The 13,382-nt window shown below is 33.7% G+C and overlaps 2 protein-coding genes and 1 pseudogene across 6 annotated transcripts in view; all 3 read left to right on the top strand.

Annotated features, from left to right (window-relative positions):
* The first annotated feature begins 3,035 nt into the window (after nucleotides 1-3,035).
* Nucleotides 3,036-4,274, top strand: LOC126741645 (chondroadherin-like). The gene has a single exon (XM_050448176.1). The coding sequence runs from the start codon at nucleotides 3,076-3,078 to the stop codon at nucleotides 4,009-4,011; it is 936 nt and encodes a 311-aa protein (XP_050304133.1). The 5' UTR covers nucleotides 3,036-3,075; the 3' UTR covers nucleotides 4,012-4,274.
* Nucleotides 4,073-6,243, top strand: LOC126741351 (uncharacterized; annotated as a pseudogene).
* Nucleotides 6,244-11,899: 5,656 nt separating this feature from the next.
* LOC126741643 (centrosome-associated zinc finger protein CP190) overlaps nucleotides 11,900-13,382 on the top strand; it is a 29,242-nt gene continuing 27,759 nt past the window's right edge. The window contains exons 1-2 of one of the 5 annotated variants that reach the window (XM_050448174.1): nucleotides 11,900-12,201; nucleotides 13,073-13,368. In XM_050448174.1, the coding sequence (XP_050304131.1) occupies nucleotides 13,092-13,368 (277 nt within the window). In that variant the 5' untranslated portion in view covers nucleotides 11,900-12,201; nucleotides 13,073-13,091. Of the gene's footprint in view, nucleotides 12,202-12,224; nucleotides 12,556-13,072; nucleotides 13,369-13,382 lie in introns of those variants that run through there. The other 4 variants (XM_050448172.1, XM_050448171.1, XM_050448173.1 and 1 more) reach the window with 4 other exon arrangements.

The following is a 13,382-nucleotide window of genomic DNA, read 5'->3' as shown; positions in this document are numbered from 1 at the left end:
CAAAAAATCATAACAATAATTGACATCAAACATTACAACAGGCGTGAGTTTAGTGTCTGCGATATGTGGTTATAAAATTCATCAAGTGAATAAAAGGAATTTTCACAATTTCACACAATAATTGTTTAAATACTTTATCACTTGACAAATTTTTGAAACTATCAGGTAAAGCATTATACGCCCTAATGCAATTATAGTAGGGACATCTTTTAAACATTGCCATTCGGTGTGAGGGAATTCTAAGACTATTGCATTGCCTTGTCGTCATTAGGACATAAAATGATGTCTTTCTATCATGGAAATATTCAAAATGCTCAAGCATGGCACTGTCAATATTTTAAGCCTTTGAAAGTGTGGTCTACAAAATTCGGTATTTTTCAGTTCTAGAATGCTTCTTATTTTTTTGGGCTAATATATTGTAAATAAGACCTGATGAGGTTATTAACTGAACCTGTCAAGCCATATTCCTCAACATTATACAGGGTTAGTCAAAATTAGTGATTTTACCGCTAAATACAAAAATGATGAAAAATGCGTTTTTTTAAAATCGAACACCCTGTATATTATAACATATTATAAAAGGAAATTGAAATACCTTTCTAACGAGGTATCACCTTCCTATATATCTAAGTAGTTCGGTTTCTGAAATAAAAGCAAATTTCTGTAAAAATTGGAATATTTTAATATATTTGCTTTAGGTGACCATAAAAGGTCATGACCAAACAATCCTATGCTATTGACGTTTGACAGTTACATTTAGTTGATCATTAGCTACGGTAAGTTTGAAATTTTATTGGATGTTGGCTTACGAGGTTTTTGTACACAAAAATGAAGAATATGACAAGAAGAACAAGCGTAAGTCTTAAAAAAATTATTAGTTTATTTTTAAACAACAATAACACTTTAAAGATTTAGAGGTTGTGTCCTACAATTCTTCGTCTAAACTGATAAACTCCCTTCAACGGATATTTTGATCCTAGAGATAATCCTGCACTAATTTAACCCTCAAAATCAATCCTTATGTACAGGGATGTACTAAATAAAAATAGTCTATCATTTGATCCATGGACCTAATAGATTTGCGCGTTGGAAACGTAGCTAATAATAGTAAGTAATACACGTGGGTGCTTCTTTAAAATAGTTAAACCTTAAAAATTATTTGAAATTGAGAGAAATAATTATTCAAATGAAGTTTTGATGAATCTATTTATTATGCATGGACAATGTGACAAAATTGTAGCAAGAACATGCCGAAAGTTCAACGAAATGTACCCCAATTTACAAAAAATGGATAAAAGAAAATGTGTGCCTATACAAAATAACTTTATCCAATTTGTTTCATAACTTAAGAATGATTTAATCAGGTTATCCTAAGATTATAAGTAATTCACAATAAATTTTCAAAATGACTGCCATTGACTTCTAAGCACTTTAAAATCCTACGTTGTACAGCATGTGTTATCGCTGCTTACATTTCAGAAGGATCTTGTTGACCAATGCAATAAAGTCATTAACATAGTTCCTGTTGTGTACCATTGGCTTCAAATTACTCCAAAAGTAAAAATCAAGTGGTGTAAGATCAGGTGATCTCGCAGGCCAATCCCACGGTCCCAAACGTCCTATTGAACCAATAATCTAGCAAGTATCTTACCATTTTGAAATCTAGATTAGATACGCCAACTTTTGAAAGCGGCCGGTTTGAAGGATTCTGAAAAACTTCCTTTGGGGAGAGAAGAGATTTTTTATTTTTAAGTTTTTAAGCAGTAGAGTTTTCTGGGTCAAAGAAAAAAGTGCGTGGTTTTCAACGGGTTAACATCCCTGCGAACTATGATGATACAAATTTACAAATTCACCTTTACATACGCGTAATTTACATATTAACGGCCGGTTCTTTTCGAATGCTTCTGGCAATCTATAATTTGTCTTTGTTTGAACCAGAATTAAATTTATTACAGTTCATTTAAAATGTGTTTGTAGTAGTGTTTTATTTGGGCATTTTTATTAAATGTATGAAATGACAAACTGTGTTATTTGCCCGAGGTTCATTATAACGCAAAAACGCTGCTGCAGACTGGTCCTTCAAAGGAAAAAACACAATTTGGAACAATAGGGAAAAGACACAATTTTGAAGTTGAGCAAAAATCTGATAATTTCTTAAAAATGTGAACAGTTGTGGTTGAATTTAGTTTTGTAATTTATCGAAGCTCGGGTTACTCAGGGTTACATTTAAAAAAAATTGTTAAGAAATTTGTAACTACAGTACATAAAAGATCAACAGGAGGTGTCATTTTTTTTACGGTTTTCGGTATCTATTCATCACATTTAAGACTATACAGACACTCAACAGGACGAACAGTATTTAAAAAGGGGAGCACGTTAGTCTCCTTTGTGTTTTGTTTACATTTTATTACAATAAAGAGTCCGTTACTGTTCGTCCTGTTTAGTGTCTGTACAGTCTTAAGTGTGATGAATAGATAGTGTATAGTCTAAATGTAATGTATAATTTTCATACTATCAAATGTGTTCCCACTATGAAAAACTTCTGGGCTTAACTGACAATTAGGACTGATGATGGCTCATCATACGCCGAAAGCGCTCTGCTAAGCTTTTTAAAAATAAATTCCTCTGAATACATCTAGTTTGATTAATTTGAATTATCCTTCGAGCAACACAGCCACTTCTCTCTTCTATAATTTTAAAAGTGCTCAAGATAGATTTTTTTTAAATCTTTGAACACCTCTTTGGTCTATTGCCCGTTTTCGGCTTGCCATTGATTTTTAGGACACCCTGTATACGCCCCATAGGACAGACACAAACACCAAATAAAAATTCCACATACGTAATCTAAATATAAAACTCCCTAATCACCCAAGAAAAAAAAATATCGCGGGGACACAGTAGCAGCGACACATCCGTTGACTATTTTAAATAATTACTTCACCGTCATTAACCCCGGGCGACCTTTCATTCATTGATAGCGATAAGAAGTCATGAATCGACTTTTATCGTCGTCGCCGAAACTTAAATTGTTAATGTCAAAACAATAATTTCAGTTTAGTAGAAAACGCGACGACGATGGCCTCCCGGGGAATTTTTTTAATCGTCGTTTTTCTCGCGCTGTTTTGTACGTACGCGAAAAGTTGCGAGGAGTCGACGTTCCTCGACACCAACGTCACTTTAGTCGGCGCAAAAGATGTGAAAAGGATCACCGGCTGTTTTTCCCCCGTCGAAGACTTGGTCGACGTAAGATACATCCAGATTTTAGATCAGAACGTTCCGATCTTAAAAAGGGACGCGATCAACGGACTTCCGAAATTGGTGGACATTATTATCGACAACAGCAGCCTCGCCGATCTGGAGAGCGGATGTTTCTCGAATCTGCCCAAGTTGTATTTAATCAAGCTGCGTCATAATAACTTTAAGACCATTAGGGAGGGGGTTTTTAATAAGCTCCCGCTGACAGAACTATGCTTATCCAATAACAGCATTGAATCCATTCATCCTAGAGCTTTCAACGATATACCCAACTTGAGCATATTGCAACTGGACCAGAACAACTTGGGATATTGGTCGGCCGATTGGTTTTTAGGCAGTCCAAAGATAACCGTGCTGAATTTCGAGTTTAACTGGATCACGAGCATTCCCGCGGGAGCGTTACAGAATATTAACGGGATGCATTATGACCCGACGGCTAATTTGAACGTTTCCACGCACGTGCATTTGAATAATAATCGAATTAAGTATTTGAGCGAGGGGGCTTTTGACGGTATCGAGACTTTAGGCTGGTTGTTTTTGCACAAAAACGAATTGGAGGAGATCAGCGTCGGGAGTTTGGGCACCTTGAAAATGGTGGACTGGATCAGGCTGGAGCATAATCAACTCAGGTGCTTCCCCAGGAAACTGGTGGATATTTCCCCGAAAGTGTTGTGGTATATTAATAATAATCCTTTGACCAACGAGTGTAGGAACTGGTATGAGAGTTTGAAAAATAGCACCAATAGTGTCGCATGAAAAACGTTTATATACTGATGTTATTATGAAGAAGTATTTATTTGAATGATTGTCTAGTATAATGAAACCATATGTTTGTAATATGATTACTTCTTAAGATGTACTTGTATTAGAAGTTACTTTAATATTGTAAATCTATTTTGTGTATGAGTAACGTATTAGCGTGACCCAGTTAATTATCTAATTAAATAAAAATAACATTTTAGGGCTCCAAATCAAAAACAACAATCATGTGGCAATAAATTAACGAATTTAAATTAAAATTTGGTTTTCTTTATTGGCTGGATCACCTGAAGAATGGGTTTTACACAATTATATCTGCGCACACACACGTTTTTTATTTTAAAAGTAAGATCATGTTTATTCGCACTTCTTTCTTTTGTGACAGTAAATAATTTTAAACATTAATACATAAACAAAAAAAACATGTTGTTAAATAACGCACTAATTATATGATAGAAAAGAAACTCAACTTTATATACTGCTAAATACTTAAGTCTAACCCTGATCCTTTCCTAGACTTTTCAAATTTAACTCTGCCAAATGCATTGGTAAAATCTATCTGCTATTTGATCTTCACTTTCAATGTACGTAATTTATACCAGGCATTGATGCATCTTTTCTTTAATAACCATATACTAATAAATAATGTTTACATCCCTCGTCCTCGACACTCTTAAGAGCAGTTATAAGATTTCAGTTGGCTTTATCCAGGTACCTACTTAGCAGGCTTACAACCTAAAAAAGATCTGATCTTAAAACCTGAACCGAGTCTTGGTTAGTATTAATTTTTGAATGTTTAAAATTATTAAATTATTTAAGCACATTAATTGGAGTATTAATAGATTTACAGTCCTGCATACCAAATCGTTTTTAAACAGAGTTTTTGACCTCTACTTTATATTAATTCCCAAATTTTTGTTTAAACTTCTTACTTCTTTTAAATCTATCCCTAAAATAAGTAAGTCATCAACTAAAATTAATACAAACAATTTTAGGAACGGTTTAGTTACTACATTTGAAATATGTGGAATAATAAGCTCAGACCAAATCAAATTTTATTCAAATTTAAAATTACATACAATACATTTGAGTTCTTCAAATACATTGTTTTTTTTTTTTATAAAAAATGTTGTTTAATTGGCTCCTAGAGGTTGATACCCCTGCATGTGCACGCTGAAATATAACTTATATACTATTTCCTAAAAATGTAAATGTATCATATATTCATCATTCATTTCCCTATTTATTTTGCAAGTGTGGAATTAAATCCTATTTTTCTACCCTCTGACATAAGTTTCATAATTATTTACAATAAAGTCGCCTATAAAATAAGATTCAAAATTTGATGCCTTGGAGGAGGGTTTAATTAAGTGTATGGTTATCTGTGGAGTTCGGAGTAACGAGCTCAGGGAAAAGCTTCTACAGGATGACACTTTAACTTTAGACCAAGTAATCGAGCAGTGCAAAATTTTGGAATTTGCCAAGGAGCAGAGCCGGGAGATGCAGTCTGAAGATACATTCAAGGATATTAATGATATTCATAACAGAGCGAGATTTGAGACAAGACTTCAAAATAAGTAGGGCTCAAGATATGGACAAAAACAAAACCAGAAGCAGGAACAACTTCACCATGGAGCTGGTAGAAGTCTAGGTAAAAAACTTATTTCATGTACTAAATGTGGTAGAACTCATACTTTAAATAATTGTCCAGCTTATGGCAAATTTTGTTTAAAATGCAAAAAGAAAAATCATTTCTCAGTAGTATGTAAAAATTTCACATCAGTACATGAGGTAACAGAGGAAAACGAGATTAATTCTGTAGTAGAAATTAATGAAAGAAATTACACAGATGCATTTTTGTACATTGATGCAATAGAAAGTAGGGAAAATAAAAATAAAAATTGCATGTCAGAAAATGAATGGTTTACAGATCTGTTTGTAAATAATCATAAATTTAAATTTAAAGTTGACACAGGTGCAATGTGTAATGTATTATCTTTAGACCACTTAAAACACTTAGGACTATTTAATATACCAATAAAAACTACAAATTGCAGGCTTAGGTCATACACAGGGGACAATCTAAAAGTAGTAGGCATATGTGAATTAAGTTGCAAGAAAAATAATAAAATGTTTAAATTGGAGTTTTATATTGTAGAAAGTAATACACAGGCTATTTTGGGCTTGTCCTCTTGCATAAATCTAGGAATTATAAAAATAGAATCATAAAAATAGAATTACAAAAATAGATAGAATCTTTAAAAAGTGAAAATAATGAGTATAAAGACTTATTAGATAAATATAAAGAAAATTTTGAGGGTATAGGTTGTTTACCAGGTAAATATCACATAAAATTAAAACAAAATGCACAGCCAGTTGTTCATGCCACAAGAAGAGTAGCTCTCCCACTGCTACCCAAATTAAAAGAAAGCTTAGTGGAACTTGAAAAACAAAAAATAATTGAAAAAGTGGAAGGAGCAACTGACTGGGTTAATGCTCTAGTTATAGCTAGAAAACCAAATGGTACTCTCAGAATATGCTTAGACCCAAAAGATCTGAATGAAAGCATACAGAGGGAACAATGTTTAATTCCAACGCTGGAAGAGATTACAGCTAAAATGGCTGGTGCCAAGGTTTTTTCCACATTAGATGCAACTTGTGGGTTTTACCAAATTGCTCTTGACAAAGAAAGTACAGATCTTTGTGTGTTTGGCACACCATTTGGGCGGTATAAATTTCTGAGATTACCATATGGAATAAAGTCTGCACCTGAGGTTTTTCAACATAAGTTTAGGGAAATATTTCAAGGTTGTGAAGGGACAGGAATTTATATTGATGACTTGGTAATTTTTGGAAAAGATAAATTAGAACATGATATGAGGTTAATAAAGGTCCTAGAAACTGCAAAATCTAATAATATTAAATTTAATCTGGAAAAATGTCATTTAGGTAAATCTAATATAAAGTACATGGGACACCAAATTTCAGGTGATGGAGTGTCGTTAGATGAGTCAAAATTAGCAGCAATAAAGCAATTGACAACACCTACATGCAAAGAGGATGTTCAGAGGGCTTTGGGAATGCTTACTTATGTTATTAAATTTATTTCAAATTTTTCAACAAATTCGGAGCCTTTAAGAGCATTACTGAAAAAAGATGTAATCTTTACATGGGGATCTTTGCAGCAAAAAGCATTTGAGAATTTAAAAAAGATCTTAACGTCAAGTCCAGTCTTACAATTTTTTGATATACAAAAAGAAACAGTAATTTATGTAGACAGTTCAAAGTCAGGGGTAGAAGCAGTTTTGCTTCAAAATAACTTACCATGTGCATTTGCCTCCAAAGCTTTAACTGAAACCCAAGAAAGATATGCGCAAATTGAGAAAGAAATGGCAGCAATATGCTTTGGTTTAAACAGGTTTCATGAATATATCTTTGGGAAAAAAGTTAAAGTGGAGACAGATCACCAGCCTTTAATAACAATTTTTAAAAAGCCTTTAAATAAGTGCCCTCCTAGACTTCAAAGAATGTTATTACAGGTACAAAAATATGATTTAGAAGTATACTATAAGCCAGGCAAAAAACTTATTATAGCAGATACTTTATCGAGGGCTTATATTCAAGACAAAAGTTATGATCATTTTGATAATGAAATGCAGGCACAAGTATGTCTTGTAGTGTCGGAAATAAATGTTACAGAAGGAAAATTAAATGAAATTGAAAAAATGACTTTAAGTGATAAAACTCTACAGGAATTAAAAACTGTTATTTTAAATGGGTGGCCCAATTCAATTAAAAAAGTCAGGGAGTGTATAAAACCCTATTTTAAATTCAGAGATGAGTTCACTTTGCATAAAAATTTGATTTTAAAAGGAAATTGTCTAGTAATACCTAAAAGTTTGCACAGTGAAATGTTAAACAAAGTACACTATAACCATTTGGGTGTTAAAAAGTGTTTGGACTTAGCTAAAGGTTCAATTTATTGGCCCACAATGTTTAATGATATTAAACAAAAAATTGAATAATGCTATATATGTCAAAAACATTCTAAATCCCAAACTCCTGAACCCTTAATGTGTCATAATATACCCTTAATCCCATGGAATAAAGTAACCTATGCCAAATCGAATGGTATGGCAGAGAGAAATGTCCAAACATCTAAAAATATGTTTAAAAAGGTCTTAGAGGAAAAGAAAGATATCTATTTGGCTTTGCTGTATTATAGAAATATGCCAATTTTTGACAATGTTTCTCCAGCAAACTTATTAATGTCGAGAAATTTAAGAACAACTATTCCTGTCACTGAGCAAACCTTAAGACCATATGTAATAGATACTAAGATTTATACTAAGTTTTTGGAAAAAACACAACAGGCACAGTACAATAATTATAATAGGCCAGGAGTTAAAGAGTTACCAGACATTTTGCCTAATACCAAAGTTGTAATTCAATTAAAGCCTAAAGGTATTTGGGTGCCTGGTAGGGTTGTCCAAAAACTTAGAGACAGGTCATATCAAGTAAAAACTGATTCTGGCTCTATATTTATTAGAAATAGGATTTTTATAAAAGTTGTGCCTTCAGATACTAAAGATATAGGGGTGAAAGATGAATATAAATCGGTTAGGTTCTTCTCAGACAATGAGGGGGATGAAGGTAAAAACAAAAAGTGTTTCTTAGAGTTAAGTGAAAGTGAACTAGGGAATGAAAGTGAAAATGAGTCAGAAGACACTGAGATGTATAGTGCAGAAAGTGAGGATGAAGTAGAAGAAAACTTAAATCCTGTGGTTACTCGTAGAGGTAGATTAGTTAGAGCACCTACTAGGTTAGATCTTTAAGGATGTAGTTCTGTAAGTTAATCAGGATAAGAATGTTTATTTTTTTAATTTTATAAAAAAGGGAGATGTCAGGTATACAACCAGAGTATACTTTGAAATTGCCTATTTATGGCTTGTCAGACATTGACAAAAGACAACTGAGGTTTAGTAGTTGTAGGTTGGGTTGTTGGTATGACTTGCACTTATGGAGAACAAAGCAAGTAATAAAATAATTATAATGTGTTATTAATCTATCTCATTATTCAAGTGTACCCAATCAAGTGCTCCCAAATTAAAAGTAGAAAAACAAATATAAATTAACATTCCCTACACTTATTAAAGCATATTGAATAATATTTTCTATCATTTAAGTCCATACCATTCTTAGAGCAGCAATCATTAAATCTTAAGAAAAAAATCGTCAGCAAAGAGAAGAAAAGAGGTGTACTAAAAGACCCCGAGATCATTTACATAATTCTTGAACACTAGAGGCATTAAGTGAGACCTCTGTGAAACACCAGACAATACCGAAATCTCATGTGACTCATAACCAAGCACTTTGATAACCCCTGTAAGCCTGCTTTCATAAATTTATATATTGACAACCCATGATTTAATCTATCGGAGTTGTCAGCGTAGAAAGCATGTACATGACACCTTTCCCCCCAAGGATTCAGTCAGAAAGTCAACAAAAGAAAGGACATTCAATTCAGTAGAACACCCAGCAATCAAACCAAATTGCTGATCCAATAATTGACCCTGAAGAGCAGGGGTTAAGAGCTCTCACAAACAAATCCTTTAAACAATTTTGGGATGGTACTAGGAATGGAAAACAGGCAAATAACACAATGGACATTCGACACACTCCCGAAGCTTCCCCCGAAGCGACTCTGCGAGCGCCCGAACAGGGTGACCTCGACACATAACACACCGCTCGGAAATACTCGATTATGTTGAGACGAGAGAGACAACAAATTGGAAATCACTTACCAGAATACGTACCGAAAAAACCTTTCGCGACACTGAATTATCGCGGTTGGATTGGGTTGGTTGGGGCTGAGCTGGGTTGGTAGTGATTATTTTTTATAAAAAAAGGCGCTGGGTGCAAAAAGGACCTGTTGAGTGAATAGTCATTTTTCATAAGAAAAACTGATCAAAATCAAATGATTGAGTCTCCGACAACGAATTTATAATAAATACGACATACATTAACTTTTGTAACTGTTTTTTGTAATTTTTTAAATTCGTACCAAAAAACGGCGTTCGATAGGATAGTAAACTGTTACGCCAGGGGTAATTATTTAATATAGTCACTTTTTTTTTAAAAGATTTAAAAAAAAATAAAAATGAAAAAAGTGAAATTTATGGTCTCCGACAATGAAATTATGATGAATACGACATTCACTATCCTATGTACCTGTCTTTTTTTTTAATCTTGAAAATGGGTAGTCGATAAGATAGTAAACTGTTACTGTAATTTGTATACATTCCAGCCCTGACAAAACTCAACAATATGAATGAAAACTTGGCTCAATCTAAATAAGGCTGTAATATATGATATTCTCTAAGAACCTGTTTCTTTTCCTACTTATAAATATTATTAACTAATAACTCATTGCACTTTTTTACAACACCAATTCAGAAATAATGTTAGTCACAAACTACTTGATAGCAGTAAGTGTGTGTATAAGTAAATTAAAAACTGTATAGTCTATTACAGTCCTTTTGGTTATTCAGTATGTTATATTTAAGCTGACACACTATAGTTTATAATCCACATATCCTCGGAGGCATATGACTTTATCAAAATCATCCAGTTTCTCCAGCATATTATCCTAAATTGCACTTTTTCAAGTTTATTAGTCAAAAGTAGTAAATATCACCACACCTATGCAAGTCAAATGGAACTTTGTTTGCCACAATTTTTAATGAAAAACATGCTTCCACAAGATCAAAAACTTGCACTTTCCCAAGTGATCGTACGTTTTTTTGGCGTCAAATTCCTCGTCACTTCGCAATAAGTATAATGCAGGTATTTAATGTTCTAAGAAGAAGAATCACAGGATAGGAGGCCAAGTAGTAAATTACACAAAGTTAGTTATAGTGTTTCTTAATCAGTATCAGGAAGTATCATCCCAGGTCTTTTGTAGTTATCTCAAAGCTTCAAATATACTGAAGAACTCACAACTCACAAATTAATAACTTTTGGCAAACTATCGATAAATATAAACTAATTATTGTAAGCACGACTCGAATGTAAACAAAATAATATACCTATACCTAACCCTATTTTGTGTTAGATGACAACACTACAGCTATTTCGAATAAAAATTGGCTGACGTGTAAAAGACCCAACCGATCATACTCGAACGTTTAAAATATTTCGCGGGTATTGTGTCGAATGTCCATTATGTCGAATGACGATTGTGTCGAATGCACCCGTCTCCTAGGAATACTCACAGTCGTCAAATTACTTTTTACGCACTCTAAAAAGACTTTTTCTACTACCGTGCGTAAAGTGCTTACTTTACACACTTCCTAGGGTGCGTTAAGTTTCACTTTTTACGCACTAGTAAATTGACGTTTATTTGACATTTAATTTATAATTTGTAAACAAATGTTTTGACGTTGACGACCCGTTTTTTATACCTGAAAAATGGAAAAACTATTCTATAGGGCACTATTGGGAGAATTCCAACAGTTTTCTCTTCGTTTCGTTCTTCTGGTTTAATGAGAGATAAACCTTTAATTACGAAAGTTAATGAATTATATTATTTTATCGGTCATTCTGATCTTATAATACACAATTAATATTATTCTCTCCCGCTCTTACCAGCACACAAAACTATTTAAAAATAAATAAAAACATTATAAGTAGAGGACTATAATTATAATTAAAGCCGAACAAGTAGTAATCTATACGAAACAAACACACAACGCCATTGCGCCCTCTGATGTGACGCCGAAGCAATACTATTGATTTATGCAGGCGAATGTTTAAATTCCGCCATTGTTACCGATCCATTTCACGTTTCTCCTTTTACGTTTTTCAGCGCGATTAGGAAACCTGCGACATCTATTCGGGTTTCGGTGCGCACGCCCTAAAAACCCTCCGCGATTTCCCAGTGAATTTTCTATTAAAACGCTTTATTCCTGTCGCGTGTCTATAATAGAAACCGAAAATAAGCAACGTAGGTCCTTCGGAGACCTTAATAACCTGAAAAATGCGCTAAAAAAACATTAGAAAGGCAAAATTCAAATTTACCGCGCGAGCACTGCCGCGCCCCCTACGTCGAAATAGCCGAACCGGCAGTTCGATATGTTTGAGGCAGCCATTATAAGATGGAGCTAACATTTTAATAATAAAGAAAAGGTCAGTAAATTTAAATTAAAAACTCCGGGAAAGTGGAAATTGTTTATGTTCCCCCGTATGTTATTCACCGTTTCATTTAACTGCATGAGTTTTATCCGGAAATGGCTTTTTAACAGTGAGAACACAGGCAAGGGATTAGGGCCCTTCCTTGGCTTTTGCACAGCTTTGCCTTGTTTTAGTTTATTTCCTAGTAAGAATTTCACGGTTTATTTGGTTATATGAAGTAGTGGAACAATGCCTTACATATCTATACACCCTCTGGAGATCAATAGGTTTGTTACAATAATGCCCCCGGCCCTGCTTACATCCTATCCAAATCACACCTGGGATCCTATTAATCCTTGGAAAACCAATGTAAGTTCACTTGCACTTTTAAAAATTGTAGTAGTACTTAAAATATTTCACCCATACCTATTTTGAAAACTGTCTACTCCCCAAAATAGTTTTGGTGTTAAGGAAACTTTTCATTCCCGCTGTAGGATTAAGAAATTTGACACAGTATAACAATAAACAAAATTAACACTCGCCATCCATTAGTTTCTTATCTGGGTTATCCACAAACTTTGTGAATATTTTAACTTATATGCTTCCGATATTGACATTGACTCAGCTAGTCTGAAGCAGTTTCAAAAAATAATTCTAAATAAACTAAAACAGAATTGAACTGCTCAGTGATGTCTTGAGTATTTGTTGTTGTATTTAAGAGTGTGAGTAATTTCTGCATTATTATATGTATTTGCTCATTTTTGTATTTCCTTTTATGATTTATTACAGTACTTTTTATGGTATGTGAAGTGGCCTTGTAGCAGTTGATACTTGTAATAAATAAATATAATAAAAACATTCTCTCACTGAGAAGACTTGTTTCCAGCTAAAGACAACTAATAACCATGGTGGAGACAAGTAAACAAGTCCGAGTAGACAACTGGGGCATCTATTTCCTCCAGAGACTCCAGCTCTTTTTCTCTAAAACTGATTTTTGCGATTTAACCCTACAGTTTGAAGGCAATGTCCAATTAAAAGTCCATCGTCTGGTCATGAACGCTTGCACCGAATACTTTGGGTTTCTGGAACAAACTTGCCCTGCACACGAAGAAAACACCATCATGATGCCCCCGGATCTACAGGCTGACGTCATAGTGCCAATTGTTAACTTTATGTATACCGGTATGTGTGCCAAA

This window comes from Anthonomus grandis, chromosome 10 (genome assembly GCF_022605725.1).
Source record: "Anthonomus grandis grandis chromosome 10, icAntGran1.3, whole genome shotgun sequence".
NCBI lineage: Eukaryota > Metazoa > Arthropoda > Insecta > Coleoptera > Curculionidae > Anthonomus > Anthonomus grandis.
Note: the sequence above shows the minus strand (reverse complement) of the source record. Positions and strands in the feature narration are given on the sequence as shown.

Coding starts and splice junctions, on each gene's coding strand:
- LOC126741645 (XM_050448176.1), top strand. CDS start 3,076: ATGGCCTCCCGGGGAATTTTTTTAATCGTCGTTTTTCTCGCGCTGTTT.